General features: G+C 44.3%; 1 protein-coding gene across 1 annotated transcript in view; it reads right to left on the bottom strand.

The window, feature by feature from the left end:
* Positions 1–835: 835 nt before the first annotated feature.
* RMDN2 (regulator of microtubule dynamics 2) overlaps positions 836–15,519 on the bottom strand; it is a 31,714-nt gene continuing 17,030 nt past the window's right edge. Inside the window, exons 6-11 of the mRNA XM_066611552.1 lie at positions 12,858–12,933; positions 10,461–10,538; positions 5,803–5,901; positions 4,675–4,728; positions 4,482–4,562; positions 836–1,719 (exon numbers count right to left, since the gene is read on the bottom strand). Of these exons, the coding sequence (XP_066467649.1) occupies positions 1,666–1,719; positions 4,482–4,562; positions 4,675–4,728; positions 5,803–5,901; positions 10,461–10,538; positions 12,858–12,933 (442 nt within the window). The 3' untranslated portion in view covers positions 836–1,665. The remainder of the gene's footprint in view (positions 1,720–4,481; positions 4,563–4,674; positions 4,729–5,802; positions 5,902–10,460; positions 10,539–12,857; positions 12,934–15,519) is intronic.

Below are 15,519 nucleotides of genomic sequence, written 5' to 3' on the forward strand. Positions count from 1 at the left end.
CCCTTCACCCAGCTTGGGTCTTTTCCTTTTCTGGTGGCAGCAACTACCCCATTCTGCTTTTCTGGAAGGAACCCAAGGACACATGGGAATGTATGGGCTGTATTTTCCTACCCCTTCCCCTTCCCCTTCCCCTGGGGGCTGGGGATAAGAATAGGCCCTCAGTTTGGCTGTACTTGTCGTAAGAGGCGACTAAACAGCCACCGGGTAGATGGGACTCGTCAGCCTGGGAAGGCAGCTCATCTGAGAGAAGGAAAACTCTGATCCCAAACCTCCACTGCCTTGTGGCTACATCCAGTTATGGAAAAGGCTTCAGGAGTCAACCTCGAGGCAAAATCCGGAGCCGGAGTCCCTGAGGCAGTTCATGGCTGAACACAGTCACGTTCTGGCAACTCCTGCAACGCCGCTGGAACCAACCGTATTGGCCTCTGCCTTTCCATTGGACCATTTCAGCGACGTGGAGAGGGGGGATTTGCTGCATGGGTAACAGCCTATCCTCCATACCTACTTTACCCAGGCTTCGCGCACTGGAGAGGACACTGTTCCAGAACCACCATTCAGAGCGTGACACCATAGTCTTCCGAGACTGAAGGATGCCAACTATTTTCCTACCTAACATTCCCACCCAGATCACCACAGGGGCCCGAGGAGATGTTCTGCTTCAAAGCACTTATGAGCAGATACTGCCAAGAAGAAGCATTTAAAAGCAAATCTAGAATGAGCTGTGTTTTTTTTCAGACCAGTCCAAGCTGAAACACCTGGAAGATATAGTGTATGCATCACAACTTCATTAACATCACAATTTTGTGTGTCTATTCAGAATTAAGGCCTATCTTGCTCCCAGGGAAATGTGGACAGGATTGTAGTCATTCCCAGTTTCTGATGAGCCTGTTGTGTGGACCAATCACTGTGCAGAGAGCTGGAGGGCATGCCTCCACAAGCCCAAATTAGTGGGCCTCGGCTGTGGCATGCAGAACAATCTCGCATATAGCACTGGCTGCACATGAACAGCTGCCATTCTCTCATTTTGAGGTCTGATGTAACTTGCTTGAGAGTTGTGGGTTTAGGTAACTCAGAGCCCAATCCTGGGCTCAACATGCCGGCTTACTGCCAGATGAGCACCCATGCTAGCCTAGTGCTGGCTGGCGCTAGGCTAGTGCCAGGTAGGAGCCTGGCCTCTGCCGCTCAGTGGTTGCATGGGTAAGCGGTAAGGTAAGCGGAGGTGGGGGAGAGAGCAGGGAGGGAGGGATGCAGGTCTGGTGGAGCTCTGCTCCTTCAGATCCAGAGCATTCATGCAGGGCTTGGTGCCCTGCACGATCGCTCTTCCCTCACCGCTGACCTTTTGGTCGGTGGTGAAACAAGTAGCCCCATTGCAGGGCTACTTCCTTAACTTCCCGAGGTGCTGCCGTGGCTGCCGTGGGTGTGTTGGATGCGGCGGCAGCTGTTTTCGGTGCCACCACAGCCACAGGAGTGCAGGATCAGGCTGTCAGTTCCATCACTATAATCTTGAGATTAGAACCCCAGTCCTAACCTTTACCCCTACTGAGCTATAAAGCCCACGAAACTCTACAAGACTCGCATATATACATTTTCAGAACAGGGTGCTAGCATTTTTTCCTCAGCATTATATCACAGTACCAATCAGGAAAACTCAAAGTGCTCGGTTTTTCACAGCTTTAGGGATGGAAGTAAAAGTTCTAAGTCCTTCTGAGCCTCTTTATCCTAAAAGAGAGAAAAAAAACTAAGCTTCTGCAATTATATCCAGAGAACCACCCACAGCTGCTATATCCAATGCCAATTTATGCATCAAAACAAGAGATTGTGAGCATTAACCACCCATTAAAACAGAACGGGTTTATTTTTTCTGTCAGTCATTTCACAAAAGCACAACCTGGCTCTTTTGTTCAGCTCTGAGTGACGGGTAAGGCTTGTAGTGGTGCTGGGGTGATTAGGATGGCCTTCAGTTTGGGTTTGTTAGAATTTTTTAGTTTTATTTTTGTTTTTAAAGTTGCCTTGGAGTATCTTTGAGGCAAGGAAGGCAGAACATAAATGTATTAGAATACATTTTAAAACTGCACTGAAGAAAAAAGAAAAGGGTTTTCTATACAATATATTTCCTTTCCAATTTCTTCCTAAAGTACATTGAAATATCAATTACAAAAAATTGAAATGCATATTTAGTTAAAGGATTTAATTTATAACCACCATGTTTGCATCTTGAACTTATTTGCTGCTTCGGGTCAAGCCACAGCCCTTGAGCTTCAAGCTCAATGTATACATGCACCCAAATGCATTTTGGTCCATTTTGAAATGGAACCCTGTGGGCAGTGCATATCTGTCAGAGTCCCCAGCAATAACATGAGTTTGGTGAGTCACCAAGTCTAGAATACCTTTCTGGGAAATACAGGAGTCCCAGATTCTAGCAGCCAGTCCAGCCTTTTGGCTCTTGAACACAGGGTACTATAAAGACTTCCTGTATTTTTCTGAGTGACAGGTCAGAGTAAAAGAGAGACACTCTCTTGCAGGAGAGCTATTTTAAACTCTAAACAGCATGGGTTATTTAAAACTGTTAGGAAATAACAGGAGCATTACAATAATTCTGTCTGCTTGAGTTGGCACACAATATCCACATATTGTTACTGGTTCCAGGGTTCATCTACTTCCCTGGGCTATTTGCTTCAGTGATTTCTGGAGCCTGTGTTTTTTGCAAACTGAAGCTTTGAAATAAATTGCCAGAGACTGATAGTTTCTGAAGTGGACATCTGTAAAGAGTCCTGTACCACCTGAATTAGTGAAGGCTAAAGAGAAGAACACCATTTCAAGTGTTGAGATTTTAACATTGCGAGTGAAGTTATAGCCTTATATTGCCATTTTTTAAACAATGTAAGGAACTGTGTGGAGTGTCAATAATAGTTACATGCATCTGAATACATATAATTTCAGCAACTTTACCTTGGAGTCTACTTTACCATTAGTCCCAAACTTTGTCCTTACAGCATAGATTAAAAAGAAAAAAAGGTGGCTACACTATATGCAGGGCTATCCCAAGACCTCCTGATGCCTGAGATGGCATGCCAAATGCAGCCCCCTTTTCCCAATGATGTCCCTGCCTCTGCTCCTTCCATTCTCCAACATTCTAGCTTAGTACCCTCCATGTCTCTCCCCTTTTTCTTTTTCCAATCCAGGAAGTGGAAGGAACAGGAGCAGCAGCAGCAACAGTGGAGGCAAGTCGGTGGACAGATGGGCGCCCCACCACCTACACCACCAATGTGCTGCGGATTGACCTCGTGAATGGCTTACCCTAACTATATGCATACTAAGTGTTGTATGCATTAGGGTGGATGTGCAAGTCATCTATATATACTCTTACAATAAAGATGCAAAACATCTCAGAACAGTGTGACTGTTGTTCACACAGAGCTCCATAAACACATTACAGCCTAGGCAACTCTGAATTGCACCCTATAGATATGCAGTGCGGAAAAGTAAGTTTATCTAAAATATTTGGCAACTTTTCATAATAAGTGGTTCCATAGAAGAATAAGCCACCTAGTTATAAAATTTCAGGTCTTCAAGGAAAAGCTAGACAGGCAATTGTGAAGGCATCTTAGTTTATTTTGGAACACAGGATTCAAATGGATGACTTGGAAGCTCTGTTCAATTTCACAATTAATGTGCCTGCTGAAAGCTTTCATGTGATAACTTTCAACAGTAGTAATAAGCTGTAACTAGCCAAGTAATCATGTATCAATGCCTCAAAACATGTTTGTGTTCATGTGCATTTTTGCCAAAATCCTGTCAGTGATAGGAAAAATGTCAGATTAATCTCCACAGCATACGACTGAACCTCTTTGCAACTGTGTCCAAAGTTTGCACTACTAAATTGGACACTTCTACATTCTAGCTGAAGTACAGCACAAAATATAAAACCAGGTTCATTGAATCAAATTCATTTCCCAACTGTCTGTTATCCTAGGTGAATTTGTAGCTTGTTTTGTCCAGTGGGCTTGGCAGCTCCGCCAGTCCGGGTAACTGTAACTTCTCCATGATGATTCAAAAATGCAACGTCTCAAAGTCAGATCTTGTGATCAATGTGACTTAACTGAAACACATGTTGCTTGTTCCTCATTAAAAGAAACATCATCATGATGACAATCATGTGTTTAAACATGATTACATCATATCAATATAGCAATCTGCCATGCGACTGATATATTTCACAAGATTGGAAGTGCGGTACTTCCCCTTCATGTTCGTGTATCTTCCTTTAAAGCCGCAGGCACAGTTCACCAAGAAGTTCTCTGCAAAATCCTACTGGCATTCATGAGAGCCGCACAAAAGTATTACCACACATTCCCCCGCCATTGCTGCAGTGCCTTCATGATTCAGGCTACCCACATCATAACATTCAGATGTTACTGATAAGAGGGAGTGATCACAACTAAGTCATAAAGGTAGATCATGAAATTGGACATCAGACCCACCTCTTTGGTGATGGGCAGAATTGACAATGCAGTTTCACACCACTTCAGAGCCTTGCTCCTTTGGCCAAGATCTTTGTAACACTAGATGAGTAGGGCAGCAGGGGGTAGAAAGAAAGAGGAAAATCACAGCAGACATTTAATTAATTAGCTAATAAAACTCTTGCGTCTTTTTTTTTTTTAAAAGAACTATTACCTTTGCCAAATAGACATAATTGTATTTGGAATATCCAGGATGTATTTCTTCAACCTGAGTAAACAAAAAACAAGAGCAATGGCACAGCAAGGCAAATCTAAGAAATGCTTTAAAATAATACACACACTCTTTAGGACAAATGTGATGTACTAACAGAGGAAGAGTGAAACTAGTCACGCCTGCACCTCCAACAACTTCAACAGTGCAAGATGAAGCAAGATGGCCCACAAGATTATGATCCCAGAAAGCTGGAACAGTTTGGAACAGGATGACCCTGCCTGACATTTTGCAGGCATAAGGGATCAGGGTCATGCATAAGAACATAGGAAAAGCCCTGCTGGGACAGGCCAAGGGCTCATCTAGTCCAGCTTCCTGCATCTCACAGTTGGCCCACCAGATGCCTCAGGGAGCACTCAAGACAAAATACCCGCTTCCTGTTGCCACTCCCTTGCACCTGGCATTCAGAGATAGACTATCTCTAAGACCCAGAGGTTGCATAAAGTCATCTGTATTCTGTTTTGGACTTTTCCTCCATAAATCTATGGATGGTAATATGGAGCTGCCCCAGCATTTTTCTTCTCCCTCCAGCAGTGCTAGAAGGGTGCCACCACCACTACTACTCTTTTAAGGGCATCTAGGCCAGGTGCTATCACAACATCCTGTGGCAAGGAGTTCCACAGATTAATGATGTGCCAGGAAAAGAATTATTTCCTTTTATTTGTTCTGACTCACACGCAGTCAATTTTAAGTGGATGTCTCGATTCTGGTGTTGTGCAAGAGCAATGGTCTCTAAACTGGAGACTGCTGCACACCACAAACAGCCTCCCCGGTGCAACCAGAACTTACGGTTCCGCAGGGGAGGCTTCCATCGTCACCACCGATCAAGCCAGGTTTCTATTCCAATGTGGTTTAGTTAACAGTCATATTGGGTGGCCATTATTTCATGAGCAAACACTTTCAGACAAACAGCTTTTACTGTAAAATTCAATGTACCATATGTGTGAAAAAGCAAATACCAACATAGCTGGTTACTGAAATTTAGTTTAAGCAAAAATCTCTTGAACACCAGATCCTTTAGAGGTAGGCCTTTTAAAAGAGCCGTGGGGGGGGGGGGAGAGGGATAGCTACCTTAAGAAAATTCTGCAAAGCTTCCTGGATTGTTGATGTTGGTGGAGTTCCAAAAAGAGCAGCAGCTACTTTCTTCTCAATCCAAGATAACTGAGCTACCTTTCGAAGGAGACAAAACATATCCATTTACAGATGCTACTCAGACATGAAGCAAAATTTGACAAGCTGTCATAATAAAGCTGTTTTTCAACCATTTATGAAAAAAGGCTGCACTACAAACCTATCCTGAATATATGTTACAATTAAACCAGCTCTCCCCAAACTATGGCAAGCAGGCAGGATCCAGTGTTTGGTAAGAGCCTCCCCCCCTCCTTCACAGCAACATGGCAGCCTGATCTGTAAAGTTCTTTGCTGGCTGTGGCTTTTCAGAAGTAAATGGAATTTGTTAGCAAATGCAGGATTGGGATGTGACTGGAATTCTGTGGCAGCTTGAAGACAACTTGGAACATTCCCTTTGCTGCAGCCCAAAGCATTGCATTCTCTTGAAGTGTAGGTCTATGCATATATTAACATTAGATTCAGACAGCCTGATGGAGCAAGCACATATGGGAGGGTAGAAGACTAAAACAAGTGGGAAAACACTGATTTAATGTCCCATAGACCACCCAAAGTTCAATGTATACACACACACACTCACAGTGGCACACACTGCTAGATCCCACACAAGTTACAGCCGTGATGTAATAGCATAGGGACTTCTAATTTTTTCCATTGTGCAGTTTATAATTAGCTTCTTAAAAATTTGTGGCTTGAACTTTTTAAAACATGAGCTCTGTCTGGCACTGTATATGTTTGCTTGAAAGATTTAGTAAGAACTGATGTAGTGGGTTTCAATTTCATCCCTTGGCTGGCATAGGGTTTGATTTGCACCAGTGGTGTAGCTAACAATCCTGCTGCCCAGTGCAGAGCTCAAGATGTTGCCCCGGAAGTGATGTCACACCCGGAAGTGACATCACTTCCAGGTTTTGATTTCACACCCGCTTTTTTAAAAAGTGAAAAATAAAAAGTCTGCCACATCCCCCAAGTTGCCTCCCCCCAGCACCAGCTCCCTCCTACTTCAGCTCCATTCCCTCTGAGGTTTTACACTGGGCTGCTCCTGCAGCCCTGTCAGGCTCGGGGGGTGGGGGGGATAAGCAGTTGCCATGACAGGCACACGCCCCACTAGCCAGGCACATTGGGCCACAGGGGGCAATGGGCTACAATGAGGAGAGCCCTGCGCCCGTTTTGTTTGGTGGCACACCTCAGGTCCAGCCACTGCGGGAGGGGGGGGGAGAGGAGGCTGTGGAGAAGCCACCGTTCACATTGTGGGGGAAGGAGAACTCAGGGCAGGCAGGGGGGAGGAAGTTGTGCCTGACTGACTGAGGCTCCAATCCTATCTGCACTTACCTTGGAGTAAGCCCCTTTGGGCATAATGGGACTTACTTCTGAGTAGACCTGCCTGGGCTGGGCTCCCAGGCTCCTGTCCCAGCCCCACTTTCCTGGGAGTAAGTCCCATTGGCTATAATGGGACTTACTTCTGAGTAGGCCAGCACAGGCTTGGGCTCTGAGTTGCAATCCTCTCCACACCTTCCTGGGAGTAAGCCCCATTGGCTACACTGGGACTTACCTCTGAGTGGGTGAGTGAAAGGAAGGCTTTCCTGCTGCGGCTGGGAGGAGGATGAGGACCTGGGTCTTGGGGCAGGCAGGCAGTTGTGCCTGTCTGACTGAGGCTCCAATCCTGTCCATGCTTTCCTAGGACTTATTTCTAAGTAGACATGCATAGGATTGTGCTCTGAGGTGGTGGTGGTGGTGGGAGGAGGAAGGGGAGGACGGGGCTATGCACCTCATCCTCCCTCCCTGCCGCTGCTGGCTCTGGTGGGATGGGGCAAACGAAGCCTTCAGCGCCTGCAGCTATTGGCTCTCAGCAGAGGGAGAAGGAGGCCCAGTTGCTGCTGCCTCCTCCTCCTGCACCTCCTCTCCCAGTATTGAAGTGCCCCACGAAAGCCCCGCTGAGGTCTCGGGCACAGCGGAGCACAGCTGCAAACTTCCTACGCTCAGTGCCTGCTACTGCTGCCGCCTCGACCACTGTCCAGGCTCCACCAGCAACAGACACACGGCACGTCTCCTCGCCTCCTTCTTGCCCAAACGAAGAGCGAGGGCACCTGGCGGGGCTGCAGCAGCGCAAGGCAACTCGCATGCCGGCTGAGTTGCCCCGATGTTGCCCCCCAGCCCCTGATGTTGCCCCTCTCAGCAGCTGTAGCCCGGCGCATTTGCTACACCCTGCACTTTTATAGCAACGCTACTGATTTGCACTGTTCAGTGATTCTCCTGAAGAAAAACTGTTTCACTTGGCGCTACTAATAAAAATGAATTTCCACTAATTTAAAGTAGCCCAAAGAATGATATTAGCTGCATACAGAGCACTGACTTTCTAAACCTATTTTAAAGGGAAATGCTGTTATGTGCCACACAATTTTAACAGCACTGTAATTATTCTGATTGAACCTAATAGGTTTTTTTTTTGTTTTTTTAACTGTCAGCTGGAGAAAGTTTATGAATAATTCTGTCTTTCTGAAAGTTTTATTTTCAACTTTCATTGTTCATGGAGGTCACAGGAATGTTCATGGGGTTATTGCATTTCCTCCTCACAAAAATTATGTGAGGTAGGCTTGGCTGACAGTGGATGTGACTGGTCAAATTCACTGAGTAAGTTTCAACAGCATGCCTCTGTGATAAGTTCCCTGCGTTCTCCCCTGTTTTTTCCTGTATTTTTGGACAGTTTTTAACTCCCCCAAAATTTCTGTGCTATTCTGTTTCTGGGAGTTACTTTACAAGCAGCCTTTGACGGTGTGAAATGCCATAATTAGAGAGAAAAAACAGATGGGGATGTGGATTCGGATTCCATCTTCTGTCTGGGGCAGCTATTCTGCTTAGCAATGGCATTATATTGTCCAATGGGTACATTTTATAAGATGTCTGACTTTTGAACTTGGTCTCAAAATAACCAACACAAATTTTGAACTCTGGTCTTTTCTGACAAACCCTTATTTTTTATTTTTCACATTCATATTCTGGTTTTCATCCCATGATTCAGTCTAACAATAACCCTTCAGGATGTTGAATTTGCCCACAGCCATCTGGGTTTGCCTAGATCCAAAAGAATCTAGTCATGCTACTAATTCCATTTGTCAAGGCTGGCTCATTCATGCTGCTAACTGAGGAAGGGCCCAATCCCATCAAATTTTCCAGTGCCAGTGCAGCCGTGCCAATGGGGCATGCACTTCATCCTGTGGTAGGGAAGCAGTCACAGAGGTCTCCCCAAGATATGGGAACACTTGTTCCCTTACCTTAGGGCTGCATTGTGGTTGCACTGGTACTGGAAAATTGGATAGGACTGGACCCGCAATCATCAGGCAGCCCAATCCTATGCTTCCCGGCACTGGCTGGATCAACCATACTATCCTCCATATCGTGGTTACTCTCCAATTTGGCTAAAATGCTCCTTTCTCTGACCTACTGAAATGTGATACTGTTGCAGTCTCAAAATTTTGTGGTGTCTATGCAAGTTCAAATAACTTGAAACCAAGATGCTACTTACAAATAGTACAGTTTCTGTTGTGAAACATGAGATTTTCATGTCTTAGTTGCTAACAGCTTTAGGGTACAAGACATATGCTTGTTATATTTCACTTCAAGTGAAATCCTTTAACACCAAATAACATCTGCTTTCAAAGACAGACAATAATTAAAGCAAAAGGTAACGGGCTTGAAGGTGACCTTGGTTGTAGATTTACTGGAAGAGCTAAATTACTGTTGTGAAGAGCTATTGCTACAGCCTCAGATTCAAAGGCACCCTGATATCTCTATCTCTCACACACTCACACACACACTCACAGTATTTTAAGAAAATGTCTAAGAACAATAATTCTTGGCTATTGTGACAAAACTGAGTAAAGTCAAATTTTATTCTCCCAACTGAGGATTATTTGAACATTAACTATGTTTGAAATATGTTTGGCTGAAAATGGTAAACTTGGTTAATAAATATGCAAATGAAGTGCAAACCAAAGTGCATATTTACAAGCTTTAATGGAATTTTAAATAGAAACAAGAGTGAAATTGAGCAAATACTGAAAAGCCAGTCTGAACATTTGCAAGTGAACTTCAGCTCACCCAGATAAAAGTATCCACCTCATTGAAGCCAAGCTCTGTTGCAACCCTACCCAAACCTGCTTGAGCTTCAAAAAATAGCAACAATAAGATTAACATGGCCATGGCTAATGATATAATGAGCCTGAGATGCATCCAGGGAAGATACAAAAAGCCCATTCTATTTAATCGAAGGCCTGATTAGGCAGCAATACTGGCATGCATGAATAGACAGAATCTGTCAAAATTACTCTTTAAAACTCACTCTGGAAAGACACAATGTTCAGTGAGAAAACATGCTTTGCGAAAGGTCTCAAGTTCAAACCCCAATATCTTCAGTAAATTCAGGATTTCAGGTTGCTATGCTGGGAAAGATCTCTGGAAAGAGTCTGCCAGTTAGTGGAGATAGAGCTAGGCTGCAAAATGGACCAATGGTCTGAATCTGTGTAAGGCTCTATAGGTGTGCAGTTTCTAAATAGGCTTTGTGGACTACTGCTGTGTAAATGACTTAAGGCCTACAGTACACTTACTTCATAGCACCATCTTCCAGTTAGGTAATATAAAAGGGGATCTTGAGGCTTAAGTTCAATTGCTTTGTCTAGATGCTCCTGTAGGAAAGAAGAGCAAAATGAAAAGTGGCCTCTGCCTTCTCAGTTGTCTGGCCTTAGCTTTAAGCTCACACATAGCACCACTTGAGCATGGCCTTTCCATAATTTGTCCAGGTATTCTAAATATTATAACTGGCAAAAAAGCATGTTTATATTTTTAAAGTCACAACTAGAATTGATGAATGCACATACACACAGTGTACCAGAGCACATTCTACTGCAAAGCCCAAGCAGTTAACTATAACACTGAAGAGAAGAACTGACATCTTGCCAGCAAGTAGGTGAGGATCTTGTCTTACTTCTAGTGAAGAAAATGGCAAGAGTTGCTTATATAGCTTTTAAAAAAAAAAAAGCCTGGCGATCTGGAAGAAGGAATTTCACTTTCAGGACCCAATCCTTTCCAACTTTCTAGCACTGATGCAGCCACAACATAGTCCTGAGGCAGGGGAACCAAGTGGTTTCTGATTTTTTTTTTTTTACTGTTTTGGAGGTGTCTGCAGGGCTCCCTGCACCCCCTGAAGGCCAGCAATCCCTTAGGTAAGTTAAAAAAAAACCTCCCCCCAGAAGCAGTGCAATCCTGGGGATAACACTGCTGCCTTCCCCACTCCCCACCCCTTAAAGGGGCAGGGATAAGTGCTTCCTTGGCTGGTGGGTTGTGACCCACCAGTTTGGGATCCCCTGCCCTATGATGTATGTGGTTCAACATTGTCAGGGCTATGTTGCGTGCACAACTCGTAGAGTAAGATGAAGTGCAGTGAAATGCTGGCACCAGCAGCAATCCAAGACAGTCCCACGAAGAAATCACACAGATTAGGTAGAATTCTACCACCAAGCTGTATTTACAAATTGTACAGATGCCAGGCTCTCTTTCAGCAGAACAGCACAGTTCTTCAACACTCCAAAACACGATCTCGGATTCCTCATCATGATCCACAACAACCCATGAGGGTAGGCTGTGCCTGCCTCCCTTAAGTACTTGAACTGACCAATCAGGTTGAGGATGACCTCATCCCATGACCTCATCCTCACAAGATCTATTGCATCAGCCTCCCAGGATGCAGCTGCCACTCTTTCAATTCACTTACATTGAAGGTTGTAGAGTCATCACGACTCAGCACATTTACACTTGCAGGATTGGTCAAACTGGAGTCACATGTTATACAAAGAGTTACATCCAGGTACTTCCATTTTATATGGGCTTACAAATACAGGTCAGAACATTTAGGCCCTGCCACATACAGCAGACAGCAAATTTCTAGTACTCTGGGTCAAAATATCCTGACAAACATTTTAGGACTTTTGAAGAAGTCACATGCTAAGCAAACTCAAGAGATCAAACATTCTGCACATCAGTGTTGGAAAGTTGGATAGGATTGGGCCCTCATTGGCATTTCCTAAATCAAAATCAAGTGCTTAGGTATCTATCAGTTTGGAAATGAAATGGAGCCACCTAAAGGGTAGTTGTTTCTTCACAGTTGAGGAACTTGACAGAGAAATGTAGAACACCAATCTGAAAATTAAAAGAATCGTTAAAACTACACACACACACACACACACACACACACACACACACACACACACACACCCACCCACAAGGAGTGAGTTTTCTGTGGGAACTTCCAGAACTGCTTGCAATGTTGAGGGCACAGAGATATTGCAGCTCACCTCACCATCTAGAAATGAAGTGCTAGTCTTTGCTGCTACTTTTCACTGGAGAAAGGGGGCACACTGCTGCTGCCCAATCATAGTTATGCTAAATTCTGGGTTTCTCCGCCTATAGACAGTTCTCATTTCTATCCCAGGGAGAAAAGGGAGGAATTAGTGGCTAGGCAGGCTGTCAGAGTTTAATTGATAATAACATATGCAGTTAAGGCATAAAATATTGAAGGTGTCACTAGAAAGAAAAAAATGGAGGGTAGAGGGAAAACGGAGGGTAGGGGTGCACTCTGTGACATTCCCCCCCCCCCCCCAATATCTGGCTCTCTGCCTTTCATCAGATCAAAATCAGTCCAAATATACAGGACCGGAAGAGTGGTCTGATACAAGAGTGCCCCAATCTGGAGTATTCTTTATGTATTCAGACTGAAAAGGAGAACAAAATTCCTATGGCTAGTTAAAGAAGTCATGCTTAAATCCTTTCAGTTTACAAGCTCATTCATGAGATTTGATAGAAGTCTACAAAAAGAAAATCCTCTCATCTCCATAACACTGGAACTGAAGCATGGCCCTGAGGCACAGAGTCTAAATACTCTCTTCAAAACTGTCAGGAGGAAGTAATTTAATAACAGCAGCAGCTTAAGAACGATACCAGAAACATACCTTAAAGAGATAGCCATTCTTGATTTTGTTCTGTATGCTTTCAAACCGAGACATGTAGCCACACATCATTGCAAACCTGAAAAAAGAAATGGCATGAGAGAAGGGGGGCAAATTAAACATTCACAGTAATGCCAACCTAGCTGAGGGTTGTGGAAATCAGCAGCAAAACTAGTATGATGTGGCATGCAAGGGTAGACAAAATTGATTCAGAGCCAACCAAATATTTAGTTAGGGCTGTATTGTTCAGTCTATTAGCTGAATAAAAGCATTTTATAGATTAAAGATTTACCCCAGATTAGTTAGGCAGAATATATTTTCTAAAAAATTATTAAGCAAAACTGGTTTTGGTACAAGGACTTACAAATACCACAGGAGACAGACATGATCTTAGACAAGGCAGGTCCTCTCCCCTTACACAGGATGGAATGCTTAGTCTAATAGAGGCTGCCTGCTGCGACACTTGTAAGCAGCATCTACAAGTGTCACAGCATCTACAACACCACCACTCCTTTGCTTACCAGGCCTAGACGCCTTTAAAAAGGGATCGGACAGATTTATGGAAGAGAAGTCCATCACAGGCTACAAGTCATGAGGACTGTATGCAACCATCGGGTTTTAGAAGTAGCCTGTCTCTGAATGCCTGATGCTAGGAAGTGGCAAGAGGATACAGGTTATTTTGTTGTCTTGCGTTCTCCCTGAGAGAACACATACATGAAGCTGGACTAGATGGACACTTGATCTGATCCAGCAACATTCTTCTATGCTAGAATTGCTCTATTCTTCTTGAAGTTTATGCAGATTTGCAATGCAATATGAATGCCTACTCAGAAATAAGCCCCATTGAGTTTATCGCTACTTACTCCCAGATAATTGTGCTTAAGATTGTAATTTTAATTAACTAAGGGCACAATCCTATCCTGCACTGGAACAGGCAAGTCAAGAGGCTTGTACTATATCCAGTGCAGGATATGGGCCCAAAGTAGCTCAGCCAGAGGTAAGGGAAACTTTTCCCCTTACCTCTGGGTAAAGCACCCTGACTCCTATGGGTCTCCTCAGACTTGCACCACCTCAGGAGGTGGTGCAAGTCTGAGAAAAGCGAATTGAAGCCACTCCCAGATCCCCAGGAATAGGGGGGGGGGGTTGGAATCCGGCATAACTGCCGGATCCCAGCCCCGCCTCCTGCTCCCAGGGCCGCCCACCACCTGTCATCCCCCCACCCCAGAATGCCTTCCTCCCGCCTCCTCCCTGCCCACCCCAGAGTCTTGTGTCAGCCAAGCTCAGCCGACACAAGACTTGGTGCCTCTGTCGGCACAGAGGCTTATGCTAGCCTGCCTCTGCAGGCTGGCGCACCTCAGTATGCCGGCCTAGCTGATTCACCAGAAGGTGACTCACAAGGAGACGACTCATGAGGAGGCACGAGGGACTTGTAACGGCCCAACATGTAGTTTGGATTGCACTGTAATTCAACTCATATGATTTATTAATATTTTCTTTCATGCAGAAGTCCTATTTTAACATACGTATATTTACACATCAACACATTTTGATGTACACATCAACAACAAATTCGTCTGCGGCCTCCAGTGACTCAGATCCTCATGCTTGGCTAAGTTTGCTAAACCATCACTAGCTCAGCAAAGTGGCAGCTTTTTAAAGTGTCCACTTATATTTAGCAGGGGAGAGCAACTGTCCCCTTTCACCTCACCATAGAATCTTTTCCAGTGGCTGTTGCGGGTGTCATTTCTGCACTTCTTTTTAGACTGTTAACCTTCTGATGTCAAAGGATCATTTCCTGATTTGTTTTTGCTATGTAAAAATACTCTGTGTTTTGCCACTTTGTGAACTACTTTTTGTTGAAAAGTGGTATATAAATATTTTCAACAATAATGCAATAATGTTCTGAATCCAGATTCAGAAATATGAGATAAAAAAGATAGGGGTGGTTCTGACTCAGTGGGGACACCAGCTGCTTTAGCACACAATCGAGTGTACACAACATTGTGCCTTACTCTACCTCTTCCTTGCCACACCACCACATACTTGCTGCACATGCCTCACAGCAGAGGGAAGATGGGGATAATTTTTTTTTAATTGAAGTTGAATGAGTCCTCCATTTTATGGATAGAGCAACAACTTCTTAAATGTTCCCTACTCTGTTTCCCTTACAGTACAAATTCATGCGCCTGTCTCCCAAAGGCAGGCCCGGTTTTAGCAAGCAGCAGGAGAAAAGAATAGTCTCAAGTGGCAAATCCTGGAGAGAAGCAGATTGGAATCACCACCCTCCACTTGCTCACTCCTGCATCTAGCAACCATTAAGCAGGTTGCTTAGATGCTAGGAGTAGCATCTAGCAACCATTAAGCAGGTTCTTGATTCAAGACATGGAGGGGGGGAGATTTCTCAGGACTAACCTGTCAAAAATCAATACTGCTGGAAAGGTGATGGAATTCCAAGTATTTGGAAGAGAAAAGGGTACAAAAAAAACTTCGTTTCCCATAAGATGCAGGCAACATGTTCTCTCCAACCTGCCTTGGCTCATTAGGTGCTAATCAGATAAACTTAGCATACCATAGCTAAACGGATTGTAGCTAGAAAAGAAAACAATGAAAAGCAAACATGCTAATCTGGGGTCTCTCAGCATCTCCAGGTCTGTGCGTGACAAGT

The sequence above is a fragment of the Tiliqua scincoides genome, chromosome 1 (genome assembly GCF_035046505.1).
Source record: "Tiliqua scincoides isolate rTilSci1 chromosome 1, rTilSci1.hap2, whole genome shotgun sequence".
In the NCBI taxonomy this organism is placed as follows: Eukaryota; Metazoa; Chordata; class Lepidosauria; order Squamata; family Scincidae; genus Tiliqua; species Tiliqua scincoides.